Here is a 19,283-nt window from a genome sequence, read left to right as displayed (position 1 = left end):
TTCATTTTATGTAACCTGTTTGCTCGCCTGTCAGCTAATACCCTGTGACATGTAATGAGAAGCCAGTCTGTCCTCGATGCTGCATGATACTAGGATTCTGGAGCCACTTATCTCCTTCTCAGCAAACTAGTATAAACAATATCTGTGTACAAGGTCTCTGAGAACTGCGCACAATTAATTCACTTTCTTTTCCCAGAATTTGCTGATGACCAATAGCTTTGCAGTATACTATTCACGCCCCTTTGATGATTCTTGTGTTTGATATATATTATGCATTTTCATTATTAAAGGGGAAGATCTTGACTAAGAGATTGACATGTCTTGGTCTCTATGTTCAATCAAGGGTTAATTAGGACTCACCTTACAAAAGTCAAGAGGGCTGTTGGGGCCCTGCATAAAAATCCCTAACATCAGAAATATGGTACTTAAGTTTATGTCACTCAATGTAAAAGGTTTAAATTCCCCACAAAAACGGTCCCTATTGTGGGAGACAGTGAAAAAGCATCATAGTGATGTCGTGTGCCTCCAAGAGACGCACCTAAACCAGAATGACGGCTTTCGCCTCAAAAATAAGAATTTTCCCATCATATTTCAGGCCTCAGCTGTAGGTAAAAAAGGAGGGGTTGCTGTAATAGTAAAAGACTCTGTAGCATTCCAACTCCAAGAGTCTTTAATGGATGAGAATGGGAGGTTTGTAGCAATTATTTGTCTAATCAATAACCAACAATACACCATTGTGTCAGTTTATGGGCCCAACAAGAAGCAACATACATTTATCAAGAAGCTTTTAAATACGATAAATAGGATTAAAAAAGGATATTTAGTTATGGCTGGTGATTTCAATCAGACACTATGGCCGTCAATGGATTCTACATCTGCTAACAGAGTGCCTGAGCCTACACCGTTTGCCCAAACTATATCTCAGAATGAGCTATACGATGCTTGGAGAACTAGAAACTCTACTGAAAAGGATTTCTCATTCTTTTCTAATTCAAGTAAGGTGTACACTAGAATTGATTATTTCTTAGTGGATAGATGGGTATTGCCATTAGTCGATAGGGCCTCTATAGGGGTTATAAGCTGGTCCGACCACGCTCCGGTGGAACTAACTTTGAGGGAGGAATTCTCCACTCCAACCAATAAAGTATGGCGCATCAATAATTACATACTCCATCACCCTAACTATGCGGTAGCATCACAGATGGAGGTGGATGAATATTTCAGAATAAATGATGACGGAGCAGTGGATGATCCCACCCTATGGTGCGCGCATAAAGCCACTCTAAGAGGGCATTATATAAAACAAGCGTCACATGCTAAGAAAATTCATACAGAAAAAGAGAATGGTTTACTCTCTCAATTAGCAGACTTACATAGGCTAAATAAACAAAATTACACTCCAGAAAGAGCAGCGGAAATTACCCTAATTGGCAACCAACTTAAAGAAATGAATGCTCATAAATATGAGTTTACTTTGAGGAAATTAAAAATGTCGTATTATGGGCTTGGAAATAGGCCTGGCGCTCTGTTGGCAAGGTGTCTTAAAGCTAGAGCAGCTAAGTCCCGAATCCCCTTCATTTATAACAAACATAAAGTACGGATTATGGACCCTCAGGGTATTATAGATGTATTTGCAGAATATTATGGGGATCTGTATAATCTAGCCAATGATCCAATGACGCCGCAACCCAGGGAAAGTGATATTGGCAAGTTTTTGGCACAACTAAAATTACCCAGCTTTTCAGTTGATGAAGCTAATATGTTGGCATCCCCTTTTACATCAGAAGAAGTTCTCAAAGTCATATCCTCACTTAAGAGCAATAAAGCCCCAGGGCCTGATGGCTTTTCTAACGAATATTATAAACACTATAAGGATAAACTAGCCCCATACTTGGTGAGGATTTTCAACAATTTTATGAGTCAAGGCAATATCCCTACCGAAATGCTCCAGGCCCTAGTGATAACCCTACCTAAACCAGGGAAATCTGCTGATTCTCCTGCTAATTTCCGTCCTATTTCCCTTCTGAACACAGATCTAAAACTGTATGCGTCAGTAATGGCTGGAAGACTTGCGGATATGCTCCCGAGGGTTGTGGCAAAGGATCAAGTAGGTTTTATTAAGGGGAGACAAACGGTGGATGGTACAAGAAGGTTTATTGATTTGATTTCAATTGCTGAGACCCGTCGGGCGCCTTCTCTGCTTCTCACAGTGGATGCGGAGAAGGCGTTCGACAGGGTACACTGGGGCTATCTAAACCAGGTACTTAATAAATTTGGAATAATAGGCCCTTTCCATAGTGCGATAATGGCTTTGTATTCCCAACCATCGGCCAGGGTATATTATTCAGGGACTATGTCACAGACATTTGGGATCACGAATGGCACAAGGCAAGGGTGCCCCTTGTCTCCGATGATATTTGCTTTGGTAATGGAGCCGTTTGCTCAAGCTATTAGGCAATCACCGGAGATTGGGGGCATACAGGTGGGAGATAGGGATCATAAAATTGGCCTGTTCGCCGATGATGTGGTGTTTTGTCTTACTGACCCTGAGCAATCCCTCAAGGGAGTTATGAATGTCATATCACAATTTAGTAAAATTAGTTATTACAAAATTAATCCAACTAAATCGCTCATACTAGATATGGGTATTCCTCCGGCAGTGAGGACTACCATTGAGGAAACTTACCCATTCTTGTGGGCAAAGGGGGAAGTTCCATATTTAGGAATTAAATTGACATATCCTATAAATAATATGTTCTCAGCTAACTATGTTCCACTGATCCCTTCATTGACAAAGGATCTCAGCACATTTTCAAATCTCCCTATATCGTGGTTAGGTAGAGTCTCCACGATAAAGATGATGTTACTACCCAAAATACTTTATAGTTTTAGGAATGTACCGATTCATGTGCCTAAACACTTTCTTAGGAAGCTTCAAGCTGTACTTACGTCGTTTATGTGGAAGGGACAAAAAGCTAGAATTAAGATGTCAATTCTATACCCATCTATAACTGAAGGAGGGTTGGGATGCCCGAATGTAGAGAAATATTACGAGGCGGTTATAGCGGACCAGCTACGAGTCTGGTGGCATGGAGACTCTGATAAATTATGGGTAGACATTGAAAAGAGTGTAGCAGAGGTACCATCACTATGTTCTCTGTTATGGGCGTCAAGATTTACATATAAGCCGCTTCCACGTGTAACCCCACCTATGGCTGCAGCTCTCACAGTTTGGAAACATGTATTATCCAGACCACATTTAATTCCATTGAGATTGAGTGAGATGCCTTTGTCGGTGATGGAGGTAATAATTCCTAACACTAATTATGAATACTGGATATTAAACGGGATCAGTGAAGTTGAGCACTTATTTAAGGAAGGTGTCCTGAAGTCCTTTAACGATTTGATGAGGGAGTTTGGATTACCTAGGGAGGACTTCTATAAGTTCCTACAATTGCGCCATTTTTTGCAAAGATACAACCCATCTGGCTAAAAAGAGGTCTCTAAGTACGCTAGGCACTTTCTATCTCCTAAGAATTTCAAGGGAATCTCTAATGCATATTCTGCGCTTTCAGTGGAAGGCAAAATTAACAAAATTCCATGTCAATCAAAATGGGAAGAAGAATTAGATAGCACATTTACTTCTGATCAATGGAACATGGCAATGCAGATTAGTCATAAGTCCTCGTACTGCATAAACCATTTAGAAGTTTCAAGGAAACTATTTTATAGATGGTATTACACTCCGTATAGACTGTCAAAAATTTTTCCAACTACGTCAAACAAATGTTGGAGGTGTAATTTAGAGACGGGTATCTTGCTTCACACTTGGTGGTCGTGTAAGGTATTGACTTCTTACTGGAAGGAAATTTTTCTTTTAATAACAAAGGTTCTAAATTATCCACCCCCATGGGGGGCACATGTAGCGCTGCTCGCTTTGGGATTAGAAGCAGTACATAAGCACGACAGAGCTATAATATTCCAAATCCTTACCGTAGCTAGAATTAATTTGGCTAGAATGTGGAAAACGGTGGAGGTTCCGGCTATACCAGTAATAACTAACGAAATCCAGTATAATTGTACTCTGGAGCAACTTATTTACAATAGATTGGGCTTACATGCAGCCTTTGCCAAGAGATGGGATAAATGGATAGCGCATAGGGGACTGATATAAGCATCTACAACTTGTATTTGTATACTTATGCTAATCGATTAATGTGTATTTACAATTAGCTGCAGTACGCACCAATGGATCGAAGCAAAATATGTTTATTCTGCGTAAGCATCAATTTACCTTGATACTAGTGATGACTCAAGTTAGATGTTATTTTGTTGTAATTTACCCTTTTTTGTATCTCTTCCAGTGTCCTTCCCTCCCTTATTTCCTCACATTTTCACCTGTTATGTAATAAGAGTTCGGAGTATGACTCCTGTGTAGGAATCATGCTCGGATGTTTGTAGTTTTTTATGTTTTAAACTCAATAAAAAATTTGTTATAAAAAAAAAAAAAAAAAAAAAGAATGGTAGGGGTAAGCTGTAAGTACCGAGCAGCAGCTCAGGGTGAGCTGGTGCCGGTACTTACTTTCGTTAGTGTTATTAACCGCTGTATCGCGGTTTTAACTCTTTTTAAATTTTAGAGCAGAAGAGGCTTCGGCGCTGCGCGCGACTGTGCGCGCGCAACATCTCCGGTATTTCCTATGTAGGCGCGTGCACGATCATGCGCACGCAGCGCCGAAGCCTCTTCTGCTCTAAAGTTTAAAAAGTGTTAAAACCGCGATACAGCGGCTAATAACACGAACGAAAGTAAGTACCAGCACCAGCTCACCCTGAGCTGGTGCTCGGTACTTACTGCTTACCCCTACCATTCTAACTGGTAGGTTTCCTTTAAGCTACAAAATGGCTGCGTCCTTGAGGGGTTAAGCAGCACAGTTATAAAAATGAGATGTCCTTTCCCAGGACATGATCCAAAAGGTCCACTTGTAATGAAACACAAAAACTGGTTTACTCAGGACAATGACACTTACCACTGAACATGCCAAATCAGATGGTCCCATAATTCCCTGTAACAACATAAAAAAGTTTTTAATAGTTTATGCTTTTTTATATGGTTTTATAATAGGCAAATAATATTATTGTGCAGTATTTGATATATTCCTGAATTGGTGAGATCAGAGAGACAACATATAAACTTAATAAATGGGGAAATATGTATCTTTTATTTGGTTTGGCTTTTTCTTCTTCATTCGAAACATTTTTTTGGCGCATGTGCACTTTTGCAACTTTTTTTGTGCTTAAAGGACACCTGTCATCAGGTCTCTGCCACTTGTCCTGTCACCTCTACCTGTTGGAGCAGCTCACAAGGATCCCATCCCAGCCTTTATCTAGTTATTTCATACATTAATCATTATAAAATCATCTATTATTTATCATGTAAATGAGGCTGGTCACATGGTCAGAGGCAGTGATGTCACCCCTGTTACCCCTCCCCTCTCCTCCCCCTGCTCATGTCTGTGTGTAATGTATAGTAAAGCATGGCTAGTGTCTGTGCTGCATCTGCTGACATGCTGCATCCTCCTAATATACAGGTGAGAGACACAGACATCAGCTACACATGAATCTGACATGTTCTGCTATAACATGGCTGCCTGGAGCTGCTGTATCTCTCCTATATACACACACATGCACACACAGGCTGCAGGAGGCGTGGCTGTCAGCACCAGGAAGCACATCATTATACAGCCTCAAATCATTATTCAGGCTGTCAGTCATGCACTGGGGGTGTGGCTGTGCCTCCCACTCATGAATAGAGTGGACAGCTTGAATATGCTAATGCTTCATTGGACATTTTACAGGTCATTTGCATACAGCTTTAGGACCTCATTGCTTAGGGTTACAGGCATGTAGAGGGACAATGAAGGGATAGAGGCAATGCTCTCTAATGGCAGTTTATGAAAATATATTTAGTTTAGAGGGGTTATTTTGCATGATGGGTTCTCTTTAAGACAATTGCAACACCCTCGCCGATGCAATGGCGAGGGAGTGTTTGCGAATACGTCCCACCTGCATGTACCCACATCACACTACATGGTCCTTATAGGACATAGGGGATATTGCAGTGGTGAATCCTGCCTGGCAAGGCAGAAGTTAAGTGTTTTGTATGATGCAAGATGCTATTGTCCAATGATCTGTGTTGCATCCTGTGTTCTGTAAGCTGGGATGTGATTGGAGGAGCAGCCACCACCTGACCAGGGGGAAGTAATAAAACCTCTGGCCAGGAATGTTCTAGAGATGAGAAGAGAGATTCCAGTGTAGGAGAATCCTAGAGATCAGTGAGTGAGTGAGTAATCTCTGTCTAGCCCATACCAGAGCAGGAAGAGCCTAGCCCCTGCCTCTGAAGAGTGGAGCAAGAAGACTAGAGTTAGTATAGTGAGGAAAGGGGTATCATCTTACCTTTAAAGGTGATACCTGAAGCCCTACAGGACAAGCTGAAGCTTCCTACCAGGACACAGCTGCCTTCCCAGCCTGCCCTCTACATCCAGGCTGGGGAACTATCTCCTGAGGCTCCCTCCAACTCACATCTCAGCACTCCATCTACCTGTTAAAGGCACGTTGATGCGGTTCCTGCCGGTTCAAATAAAGAACTGTAAGTTGTTTTCTTCAACTTCTGTCTCCGTCTGGTCCCTGCTAATACGGCTGCCTTCATCACCGGCACCCTGTCCATCACCCAGAGACTCACACTCGGGACATTGAGGGGTTGCCCCAGGGAGATCCGCTATAGCAGCCTCTCCCTCATCATTTCTTGCCAACACCACCCTGCTGGAGACCTGCCAGGCTGTAGGACAGCCCTCCGGTTCCCCCGTACTAAGCACCGTGACAATAGCGTGCTTAGGCCGCAAACGCCAGCCACTCCGGTACCGCGGGCCCCGGCTGTCTCCAGGCCTCACCTCAAGGGCTAGGCCCCGGTGGGGGATGTTGCACAATCTTGCTTCAAAGTTCTAGTTGGATAAATGTCCAGTACCATAAGCAGGCCTTTCTTGTGTTTGCAACCAGTTTTTCCTAAGTAAGACTTGGGCACCTCACCTACAAGGTAATATGTTCAATATGTAAATGTGACCTTCTGCAAGTATATTATTGTGCGGCTACACCCAATGATGTTGCCATGAAATAAAAGTGTTTTGCTGTGTACATTGCAATGAAAGTAATAAAGAAAAAACTATGTAACGAGACTGTAATAATACTTATTCTCTGTTTAAATGATGGACAAATGATAGAAACCTCTGATTGTTCTCTCTTTCATTATTATTGTGCTGCAGCCTCTTGTTCTAGGAGTCAGTAGTAAATCTGTGGACAAGTAACAAGCTCCACATAGGAATCTGGATCCCAAAAGTAAATTTGGGGCTTGACAAAACCATTAAAAATTGATATTGGAAAAATACCAGAGGGTCCATCTATTCTGTCCCAATATTATTTACTAATACTTATAGTCTTTTTGCAGGAAAGTTTACTGTATATTCTCTTGTTATAAATATTATAACCCAGTGCTAGTTGTATTCTTAGACCTGTACACCAGTATTATCTATTCTGTACATTATCTCAAAGTTTTGCTGCCTTGCTGTCCTATAGAACTTTTCCTTCTTCCAAATTTTCTGCACTAATCAGAAGTAGACTCTTCCTATTTTCCTTTTAAATCAGTTGGGGAATGAGAAATATCAGCAAGTATAACCTTCCTCCTATCTACCCCACAGAGAAATGAATGAATAATAACATGTACTATAACTAGAGATGAGCGAACATGCTCGTCCGAGCTTGATGCTCGTTCGAGCATTAGCGTACTCGAAACTGCTCGTTGCTCGGACGAATACTTCGCCCGCTCGAGAAAATGGCAGCTCCCGCCGTTTTGCTTTTTGGCGGCCAGAAACAGAGCCAATCACAAGCCAGGAGACTCTGCACTCCACCCAGCATGACGTGGTACCCTTACACGTCGATAGCAGTGGTTGGCTGGCCAGATCAGGTGACCCTGGGATAGACTAGCCGCTGCCCGCGCTGCTCGGATCATTCTGTGTCTGGATGCCGCTAGGGAGAGAGCTGCTGCTGGTCAGGGAAAGCGTTAGGGTGTTCTATTAGCTTACTGTTAGGCAGGAGTGATTCTCCAAGAACCCAACAGCCCTTCTTAGGGCTACAATAACGTTCTACTTTTTTTTTTTTTTTATTTGCATCTAGTACCATTTTGTGAGGAATTAGCAGGGGGACTTGCTACCGTTGTGTTTAGCTCTTAGTGGCACACATATCCACCTCAAACACCAAAGTGGGAAAATTTAGTAGGGGTTGGATTTCAATTAGGCACAGTCTGCCATTTGTCCTTTTTTATTTTACGTTTATTTTGTTTAATAACTCTGCGTCATCTCATCTGGCATAGTAGTGTGCTTTCATACTTGGCTAGAAAATAGCCATAGGAGAATCCAAACGGCTTACGCCTACAGTAGCGTTATATATTTGATTTCTGGTTGATCTGCTGGTGGCTGTACTTGCTGCAGTGCATCTACTAGCCAATTGTGAGCAATTTGTAGTGAGACTTGCGACCGCTGTGTTTTGCGCTTAGTGACGCACATATCCATTGCAAAGACCGAAGTGGGAAAATTTAGTAGGGGTTGGATTTCAATTAGGCACAGTCTGCCATTTGTCCTTTTTTATTTTACGTTTATTTTGTTTAATAACTCAGCGTCATCTCATCTGGCATAGTAGTGTGCTTTCATACTTGGCTAGAAAATAGCCATAGGAGAATCCAAACGGCTTACGCCTACAGTAGCGTTATATATTTGATTTCTGGTTGATCTGCTGGTGGCTGTACTTGCTGCAGTGCATCTACTAGCCAATTGTGAGCAATTTGTAGTGAGACTTGCGACCGCTGTGTTTTGCGCTTAGTGACGCACATATCCATTGCAAAGACCGAAGTGGGAAAATTTAGTAGGGGTTGGATTTCAATTAGGCACAGTCTGCCATTTGTCCTTTTTTATTTTACGTTTATTTTGTTTAATAACTCAGCGTCATCTCATCTGGCATAGTAGTGTGCTTTCATACTTGGCTAGAAAATAGCCATAGGAGAATCCAAACGGCTTACGCCTACAGTAGCGTTATATATTTGATTTCTGGTTGATCTGCTGGTGGCTGTACTTGCTGCAGTGCATCTACTAGCCAATTGTGAGCAATTTGTAGTGATACTTGCGACCGCTGTGTTTTGCGCTTAGTGACGCACATATCCATTGCAAAGACCGAAGTGGGAAAATTTAGTAGGGGTTGGATTTTAATTAGGCACAGTCTGCCATTTGTCCTTTTTTATTTTACGTTTATTTTGTTTAATAACTCAGCGTCATCTCATCTGGCATAGTAGTGTGCTTTCATACTTGGCTAGAAAATAGCCATAGGAGAATCCAAACGGCTTACGCCTACAGTAGCGTTATATATTTGATTTCTGGTTGATCTGCTGGTGGCTGTACTTGCTGCAGTGCATCTACTAGCCAATTGTGAGCAATTTGTAGTGAGACTTGCGACCGCTGTGTTTTGCGCTTAGTGACGCACATATCCATTGCAAAGACCGAAGTGGGAAAATTTAGTAGGGGTTGGATTTCAATTAGGCACAGTCTGCCATTTGTCCTTTTTTATTTTACGTTTATTTTGTTTAATAACTCAGTGTCATCTCATCTGGCATAGTAGTGTGCTTTCATACTTGGCTAGAAAATAGCCATAGCAATAGGATAGCATCGTTTGGTTTTAAAAACTCAAAAACACAAAAAAAAAAAAAAGTTAAAAAAAAATTAAAGCTATAACTCTCATTTTAAAAATGTTTAACCCGAGGGCTAGGGGTAGAGGACGAGGGCGGGGACGTGGGCGTCCAACTACTGCAGGGGTCAGAGGCCGTGGTCCTGGCCGGGGTGAGACCACTATATATCGCTGACGGCACATTGGGTTAACTTGGTGGAGGCTGGGACCGAGTCTGACCCTGGGGCTGGTCATATACTGCCGACGCCGAGGATTGCGGGGCCTACCTCGGTCCAGGTGTTTCAGGCCTACTATGCCTCCTCCTCCTCCCACCCCTCCTCCACCTCCTCCTCCGAACTACCATCCGTGGGCACGGCGCCATCAGTCGGTAGCTCTAGGCACAGCAGCAGTGCCGTTGCTAAGCGACAGCAGGCGGTGCTCAAACTGCTGAGCCTAGGCGATAAAAGGCACACCGCCCAAGAGCTATTACAGGGCATCACGGCGCAGACTGATCTGTGGCTGGCACCGCTGAACCTGAAGCCAGGCATGGTTGTGTGTGACAACGGCCGTAACCTGGTGGCGGCTCTGCAACTCGGCAGACTGACACATGTGCCATGCCTGGCCCATGTGTTAAATCTGATAGTTCAGCGTTTCCTCAAGACATACCCCAATCTGTCAGATTTGCTCACGAAGGTGCGCCGCATCTGTGCGCATTTCAGGAAGTCCAGCACAGATGCTGCCACTCTCAGGGCAGCGCAGCGCCGCCTCCAACTGCCCGCTCACCGACTGTTGTGCGACGTGCCCACGAGGTGGAATTCAACACTGACCATGTTATCCAGAGTTTACCAGCAGCGCCGAGCCATTGTAGACTGCCAGATGTCAACTTCCACCAGAACTGGTAGTCAGGTCAGTCAGCTTCCTCAAGTCTACAATGAGGAGTGGACGTGGATGTCTGATATCTGTCAGGTGCTGAGTAACTTTGAGGAGTCAACACAGATGGTCAGTGGCGATGCCGCCATCATCAGCCTCACCATCCCGCTGCTTGGCCTGTTGAAAAACTCTCTGATCAGCATGAAGTCGGAAGCTTTGCGCTCGTCACAAGAGACGGGGGAAGAAGATTCCCTTGTTGATAGCCAAAGCACCCTTAGGTCTGTTTCTCAGCGCATATCGGAGGAGGTGGAGGTGGAGGAGGATGAGGAGGAAGAGGAGGAGAATGTTGGCGAGACACAAGAGGGGACCATTGTTGAGTCCTTCACTGTTCAGCGTGTATGGGCAGAAGAAGAGGAGTTGGAGGAGTTGGAGGAGGAGGAAATGGACAGTCAGGCCAGTGAGGGGAGTGAATTCTTACGCGTTGGTACTCTGGCGCATATGGCAGATTTCATGCTAGGCTGGCTATCCCGTGACCCTCGCGTTCAAAGAATTTATTCCAGCACCGATTACTGGGTGTTCACTCTCCTGGACCCACGGTACAAGCAAAATCTTTCCACTCTCATCCCTGCAGAGGAAAGGAGTGTGAGAATGCATGAATACCAGCAGGCCCTGGTTCACAAGCTGAAACAGTATTTCCCTTCTGACAGCGCTAGCGGCAGAGTGCGTAGTTCTGCGGGACAAGTAGCGAGGGAGAGTAGGCGAGCAGGCAGCTTGTCCAGCACTGGCAAGGGTACGCTTTACAAGGCTTTTGCCAGCTTTATGTCACCCCAGCAAGACACTGTCACCTGTCCCCAGTCTCGGCAGAGTAGGGCTGATCTTTACAGAAAGATGGTGAGGGAGTACGTAGCTGACCATACCATCGTCCTAAATGATCACACAGCTCCCTACAACTACTGGGTTTCAAAGCTGGACATGTGGCACGAACTGGCGCTGTACGCCTTGGAGGTTCTTGCCTGCCCTGCCGCTAGCGTGTTGTCTGAGCGGGTTTTCAGTGCAGCTGGTGGCATCATCACCGATAAGCGTACACGCCTGTCGACTGACAGCGCTGACAGGCTGACGCTTATTAAGATGAATAAAGCCTGGATTTCTCATAATTTCCAATCTCCACCAGGTGAAGGAAGCTCAACCTGAATAATTGATCCACTCCTCCTCCTCCTCATTTTCCTCCTTCTCCTCCTCTTTGTACAGTAAAGCAGAGGAAACTGGCTATATTTTGACAGGGCCCACTGGCTCTAGCTATAGTACTTTATGCATTTAATTTTTCTGGAGGGCCACCGACCCGGTCCTCTGTTTTAAACAATTTTTGGGAGTGCCACATACAGGCACTCAATCTATTCAATTTTTCTGGAGGGCCACCTACCTGCTCCTCTGGTTTGAAAACTTTTTGGGACTGCCACATTCAGGCACTCAATCTATTCAATTTTTCTGGAGGGCCACCTACCTGCTCCTCTGGTTTGAAAACTTTTTGGGACTGCCACATACAGGCACTCAATCGATTCAATTTTTCTGGAGGGCCACGTACCTGCTCCTCTGGTTTGAAAACTTTTTGGGACTGCCACATACAGGCACTCAATCTATTCTATTTTTCTGGAGGGCCACCTACCTGCTCCTCTGGTTTGAAAACTTTTTGGGACTGCCACATACAGGCACTCAATCGATTCCATTTTTCTGGAGGGCCACCTACCTGCTCCTCTGGTTTGAAAACTTTTTGGGACTGCCACATACAGGCACTCAATCTATTCTATTTTTCTGGAGGGCCACCTACCTGCTCCTCTGGTTTGAAAAATTTTTGGGACTGCCACATACAGGCACTATCCAAATTAAATTGTCTCCATAGCAGCCTCCACACGTTGTCTCCATTGCTACCTCCAAAAGTCGTCCATATAGCTGCCTCCATACATCGTCCCTTTATCAAACGAGGTGTGTCAGGAAGAAATTTGGGTTGTTTTCATGGATTCCACATCAAAGTTGTTAACTTTGTCGCCACCCAGCTGTGTTATCCACAAAATATACTAATAAACTTTTATCATTTACCAATATTATTTCAGCGCTTCTTGCGCATCTGTTTACATTCCCCTCACCCGCCATATCCCAAACTTATAAGAACGCTACTACACTTGATCTTATACAAAAGGTTCTTAGAAGTGCTGTTTGGGGAGAAGCCTAGAGACAGGGGCTTGGATTGGCGAAAGCTCGCCTGGCTGCGGAGCGCCAGCTCCATCCCAAGATCCAACTAACATAGTTTTAACTGCAGCACCTTTAATCTACTACTAGTTCACTGCCTCCATAATAATAATAATAATAATCTTTATTTATATAGCGCCATCATATTCCGTAGCGCTTTACAAATCATAGGAAACAAATACAAATGTAATGTAACAGAGCACAACATTTGTATGGAACAACAGGAGTGAGGTCCCTGCTCGCCAGAGCTTACGGTTTATGAAGATGATGGGGTAACACGAGGTAAAAGAATATTTAATGGTCAAGCCATTCTTCTTAGGGAATAGAACAAAATATAATAAATGGAATTGCTGTCGCTTGAACCACTCAGCCGTCATCTTATATACCAGGTCCAGGGTGAATGGGACTGTAGAGAAGTCTGGTGCCTGTTGGTTGCTGGATAACAGATGGGAGGACGACACAGGACGGGTTAGTAGAAGAGTTAAAACTTCATGCAGTTAATGAGTGTTATAGGCTTGCCTAAAGAAATGGGTTTTAAGAGCACGTTTGAAACTTTGGAGGTTAGGTATTAGTCTGATAGTCCAGGGCAGAGCATTCCATAGAATTGGTGCAGCTCTAGAGAAGTCTTGGAGACGCGAGTGGGAGGTCCGCACTAGGGTAGAGGTTAATCTAAGATCACTGGCGGATCTAAGAGCACGGGTTGGGCGATAGACTGAGATAAGAGAGGAGAGGTAGGGGGGTGCAGCATTATACAGAGCTTTATGGATGAGGGTTATTATTTTAAACTATTCGAAAGGAGACTGGCAGCCAGTGCAGCTACTGGCATGAACTGTAAGCATACATGGTCCCCTTATCAAACGAGCTGTGTCAGGCAGAATTTTGGGTTGTTTTCATGGCTTCCACAACAAACTTGTTAACTTTGTCGCCACCCTGCTGTGTAATCCACAAAAAATACTGGCAAACTTTTATCATTTACCGATATTATTTCAGCGCTTCTTGCGCATCTGTTTACATTCCCCTCACCCGCCATATCCTAAACTTATAAGACCGCTACTACACTTGATCTTATACAAAAGGTTCTTAGAAGTGCTGTTTGGGGAGTAGCCTAGAGACAGGGGCTTGGATTGGCGAAAGCTCGCCTGGCAGCGGAGCGCCAGCTCCATGCCAAGATCCAACTAACATAGTTTTAACTGCAGCACCTTTAATCTACTACTAGTTCACTGCCTCCATACATGGTCCCCTTATCAAACGAGCTGTGTCAGGCAGAATTTTGGGTTGTTTTCATGGCTTCCATGTTAACTTTGTCGCCACCCTGCTGTGTAATCCACAAAATATACTGGCAAACTTTTATCATGTACCGATATTATTTGAGCGCTTCTTGCTCACCTCCTTTGGTTCCTCTCTGCCACCCATTGGTTTGAAGCCTGAGTCCATTTAGGGTATGTCGCCATGACACTCTCTAGCCTGCCGCTGCTGCCTCTGCATGCCGTCCCCTATAGTGTCAGGGTCAATTATTGGATGTTTTAGATGCTATCTAGCTTCATTCTGTCACTCTGTCATGGCCATGCTGTTGCCCATAATTTTGGCATAATGGTGCGATTATGCAGCCTCAGAGGCATCCATGCATGCTGCCCCTGCTGTTTCCTGTCCATTTCCGTGGTGTTTCCATCCTTTTCTGAGGTTCCCAGGTGTTTGGCCAAGCTTCCCTGTGCAGAGCCTTGGTCCCCTTGAAAAATGCTCGAGTCTCCCATTGACTTCAATGGGGTTCGATATTCGAGACGAGCACTCGAGCATCGGGAAAAGTTTGTCTCGAATAACGAGTACCCGAGCATTTTAGTGCTCGCTCATCTCTAACTATAACTATAAATGTTGTAGATTTGTGATTCTCACCAGTATTTGACAGATGGGTGTTATAATTACATCTTATTAGACTATAACAATACAATAATTACACAAAATGTAAAAAGAAACTTACCTGAAGTAAATCAAGGACATTCTGCACTAAACCTTCTAGACCTTGTCCAAGCGTTGTGACTAATTCTTCCTTAATACATTTGTCATGTAAATGTGTTAGTTATACAAGTGATCTTACTGTATTATCTTTATCAGACTGTAGAAACCTTTCTTTATTGTACTGAGGAAACTAATACTTTGTGTAGATGTTGTATATGAAAATATCCACTGTTACAGTTTTGGGTGACCTTTACATCTCCCTTTGAGGATTCTGTTCTTCTGCTTTGTTTTAGTGTATGAACACCGAGCCCACAGTATCACAAAGACTTATCTGAATGATTTGGACTGATGGAATGATTTTAAGATATACTAATAAGAGCAAGATTTCTTACCACTGTATCACCAGTGCCAAGTGCATCGTCCCCAAAGCAACCAATGTTTCTCTAATGAGAAAAATAGAAAATAAAATGTATGTTACCTTCTTATATTACTAGCGATGGAAGCAACTTAATAATATGAGAGCAATAATCAGCCAGTGATTAACTAGAAGAAAAAGTTGGATACAGGTGGAGGAGTTATGTTTGGGGAGATAGAGATCTTCACCAAATGTATACAAAGGCCAAATGTGTGGCCCTCACAGTGGTACCCCTATGTAATTGCGCACCTAGTTTTAAAAGTCCCCAAGATTCAAACAGGAAAAACATGTACGCTCCAACTGAAGGAAAGAAGGAGGACAAACTAGAAAGATACATACAAAATGGGTCTTTATTGGTTACACATAGAGATGAGCGAACATACTCGTCCGAGCTTGATGCTCGTTCGAGCATTAGCGTACTCGAAACTGCTCGTTGCTCGGACGAATACTTCGTCCGCTCGAGAAAATGGCATCTCCCGCCGTTGTGATTTTTGGCGGCCAGAAACAGAGCCAATCACAAGCCAGGAGACTCTGCACTCCACCCAGCATGACGTGGTACCCTTACACGTCGATAGCAGTGGTTGGCTGGCCTGATCAGGTGACCCTGGAATAGACTAGTCCCTGCCCGCGCTGCTCGTATCATTCTCTGTCTGGATGAGCTGCTGCTGGTCAGGGAAAGCGTTAGGGTGTTCTATTAGAATAGTGTTAGGCAGGAGTGATTCTACAAGAACCCAACAGCCCTTCTTAGGGCTACAATAACGTTTTATTTTACTTTTTTTTGGTTTGCCTGTGGCTGGGCTTGCTGGCATTAGTAGTGCAGCTAGTACCACATTGTGAGGAATTTGCAGGGAGACTTGCTACCGTTGTGTTTAGCTCTTAGTGACACACATATCCACCTTAAACACTGAAGTGGGACAATTTATTAGGGGTTTGATTAGAATTAGGCAGAGTCTGCTGATTTATTTTTTTTTACCTTTATTTCTTTTTATAGCTCAAAGTCATCTTGCAAAGCAGTGTGCTTTCAGTGTAGGCTAGAAAATAGCCATAGGAGAACCCCAACGGCTTACTTAGGCCTACAGTAGCGTTATATTTTCCTTTTTTTTGTTTGCTTGTGGCTGGGCTTGCTGGCATTAGTAGTGCAGCTAGTACCATATTGTGAGGAATTTGCTGGGAGACTTGCGACCGTTGTGTTTAGCTCTTAGTGACACGCATATCCACCTCAAACACCGAAGTGGGACAATTTATTAGGGGTTTGATTAGAATTAGGCAGAGTCTGCTGATTTGTTTTTTTTTACCTTTATTTCTTTTTATAGCTCAAAGTCATCTTGCAAAGCAGTGTGCTTTCAGTGTAGGCTAGAAAATAGCCATAGGAGAACCCCACCGGCTTACTTAGGCCTACAATAGCGTTATATTTTCCTTTTTTTTGTTTGCTTGTGGCTGGACTTGCTGGCATTAGTAGTGCAGCTAGTACCATATTGTGAGGAATTTGCTGGGAGACTTGCGACCGTTGTGTTTAGCTCTTAGTGACACGCATATCCACCTCAAACACCGAAGTGGGAAAATTTATTAGGGGTTTGATTAGAATTAGGCACAGTCTGGTGCATCAGCGCCAAATGTTGCCCGTAGTCAAGCTCCCGTGGCGAGGGCTAGATTTCCAGAAGTCTAGAGGTTCTTTAAAGAAACACCGGATGACCGACGGACTGTGATGTGCAACCTGTGCCAAACCAGGATCAGCAGGGGTTCCACAACTACTAGCTTAACTACCACCAGTATGCGCAGGCATATGAATGCTAAACACCCCACTCAATGGAACCAAGCCCGTTCACCTCCGGCCGGGCACACCACTGCTCCTTCCCCTGTGTCATCTGCTAGTCAGCCCCCTGCCCAGGACCCCAGCCCAAACACCTCCCGTGTGAAAACCCCATCTTCGCCTCCACGATCCTCCACAGCATCCACCAGCATTCAGCTCTCCATACCCCAGATGCTGGAGTGTAAAAGGAAGTATAGCGCAACCCACCCACACGCCCAAGCCCTCAACGTCCACATCTCCAAGTTGCTTAGCCTGGAGATGCTGCCCTATAGGCTGGTAGAGACCGAGGCCTTTCGAAACCTCATGGCGGCGGCCGTCCCTCGGTATTCGGTCCCCAGCCGCCACTACTTTTCCCGATGTGCCGTCCCAACCCTGCACAAGCACATGTCAGACAACATCATCCGTGCCCTGACCAACGCCGTTTCTGAAAAGGTCCACCTGACCACGGATACGTGGACGAGTGCTGCCGGGCAGGGCCACTATGTGTCGCTGACGGCACATTGGGTTAACTTGGTGGAGGCTGGGACCGACTCTGACCCTGGGGCTGGTCATATACTGCCGACGCCGAGGATTGCGGGGCCTACCTCGGTCCAGGTCTCAAAGGCCTACTATGCCTCCTCCTCCTCCCACCCCTCCTCCACCTCCTCTTCCGAATTACCATCCGTGGGCATGGCGCCATCAGTCGGTAGCTCTAGGCACAGCGGCAGTGCCGTCACTAAGCGACAGCAGGCGGTGCTCAAACTGCTGAGCCTAGGCGATAAAAGGCACACCGCCCAAGAGCTATTACAGGGCATCACGGCGCAGACTGATCTGTGGCTGGCACCGCTGAACCTGAAGCCAGGCATGGTTGTGTGTGACAACGGCCGTAACCTGGTGGCGGCTCTGCAACTTGGCAGACTGACACATGTGCCATGCCTGGCCCATGTGTTAAATCTCATAGTTCAGCGGTTCCTCAAGACATACCGCAATCTGTCTGATTTACTCACGAAGGTGCGCCGCATCTGTGCGCATTTCAGGAAGTCCAGCACAGATGCTGCCACTCTCAGGGCAGCGCAGCGCCGCCTCCAACTGCCCGCTCACCGACTGTTGTGTGACGTGCCCACGAGGTGGAATTCAACATTAACCATGTTATCCGGAGTTTACCAGCAGCTCAGAGCGATTGTAGACTGCCAGATGTCAACTTCCACCAGAACTGGTAGTCAGGTCAGTCAGCTTCCTCAAGTCTACAATGAGGAGTGGACGTGGATGTCTGATATCTGTCAGGTGCTGAGTAACTTTGAGGAGTCAACACAGATGGTCAGTGGCGATGCCGCCCTCATCGGCCTCACCATCCCGCTGCTTGGCCTGTTGAAAAACTCTCTGGCCAGCATGAAGTCGGAAGCTTTGCGCTCGTCACAAGAGACGGGGGAAGAAGATTCCCTTGTTGATAGCCAAAGCACCCTTAGGTCTGTTTCTCAGTGCATATCGGAGGAGGTGGAGGAGGATGAGGAGAAAGAGGAGGAGAATGTTGGCGAGACAGAAGAGGGGACCATTGTTCAGTCCTTCACTGTTCAGCGTGTATGGGCAGAAGAAGAGGAGTTGGAGGAGGAGGAAATGGACAGTCAGGCCAGTGAGGGGAGTGAATTCTTGCGCGTTGGTACTCTTGCTCATATGGCAGATTTCATGCTAGGCTGCCTATCCCGTGACCCTCGCGTTCAAAGAATTTATTCCAGCACCGATTACTGGGTATTCACTCTCCTGGACCCACGGTACAAGCAAAATCTTTCCACTCTCATCCCTGGAGAGGAAAGGAGTGTGAGAATGCATGAATACCAGCAGGCCCTGGTGCACAAGCTGAAACAGTATTTCCCTTCTGACAGTGCTAGCGGCAGAGTGCGTACTTCTGCGGGACAAGTAGCGGGAGAGAGTAGGCGAGCAGGCAGCTTGTCCAGCACTGGCAGGGGTACGCTTTACAAGGCCTTTGCCAGTTTTATGTCACCCCAGCAAGACACTGTCACCTGTCCCCAGTCTCGGCAGAGTAGGGCTGATCTTTACAGAAAGATGGTGAGGGAGTACGTAGCTGACCATACCATTATCCTAAATGATCACACAGGTCCCTACAACTACTGGGTTTCAAAGCTGGACATGTGGCACAAACTGGCGCTGTACGCCTTGGAGGTTCTTGCCTGCCCTGCCGCTAGCGTGTTGTCCGAGCGGGTTTTCAGTGCAGCTGGTGGCATCATCACTGATAAGCGT

General features: G+C 45.2%; 1 protein-coding gene across 2 annotated transcripts in view; it reads right to left on the bottom strand.

The window, feature by feature from the left end:
* LOC140103942 (uncharacterized) overlaps window positions 1–19,283 on the bottom strand; it is a 72,423-nt gene that overhangs the window by 14,185 nt on the left and 38,955 nt on the right. Inside the window, exons 11-13 of one of the 2 annotated variants that reach the window (XM_072127258.1) lie at window positions 15,216–15,266; window positions 14,846–14,914; window positions 5,025–5,060 (exon numbers count right to left, since the gene is read on the bottom strand). In XM_072127258.1, coding sequence (XP_071983359.1) covers window positions 5,025–5,060; window positions 14,846–14,914; window positions 15,216–15,266 — 156 coding nt within the window. The remainder of the gene's footprint in view (window positions 1–5,024; window positions 5,061–14,845; window positions 14,915–15,215; window positions 15,267–19,283) is intronic. The other variant, XM_072127259.1, reaches the window with a different exon arrangement.

This window comes from Engystomops pustulosus, chromosome 10 (genome assembly GCF_040894005.1).
Source record: "Engystomops pustulosus chromosome 10, aEngPut4.maternal, whole genome shotgun sequence".
Lineage (NCBI taxonomy): Eukaryota > Metazoa > Chordata > Amphibia > Anura > Leptodactylidae > Engystomops > Engystomops pustulosus.
Note: the sequence above shows the minus strand (reverse complement) of the source record. Positions and strands in the feature narration are given on the sequence as shown.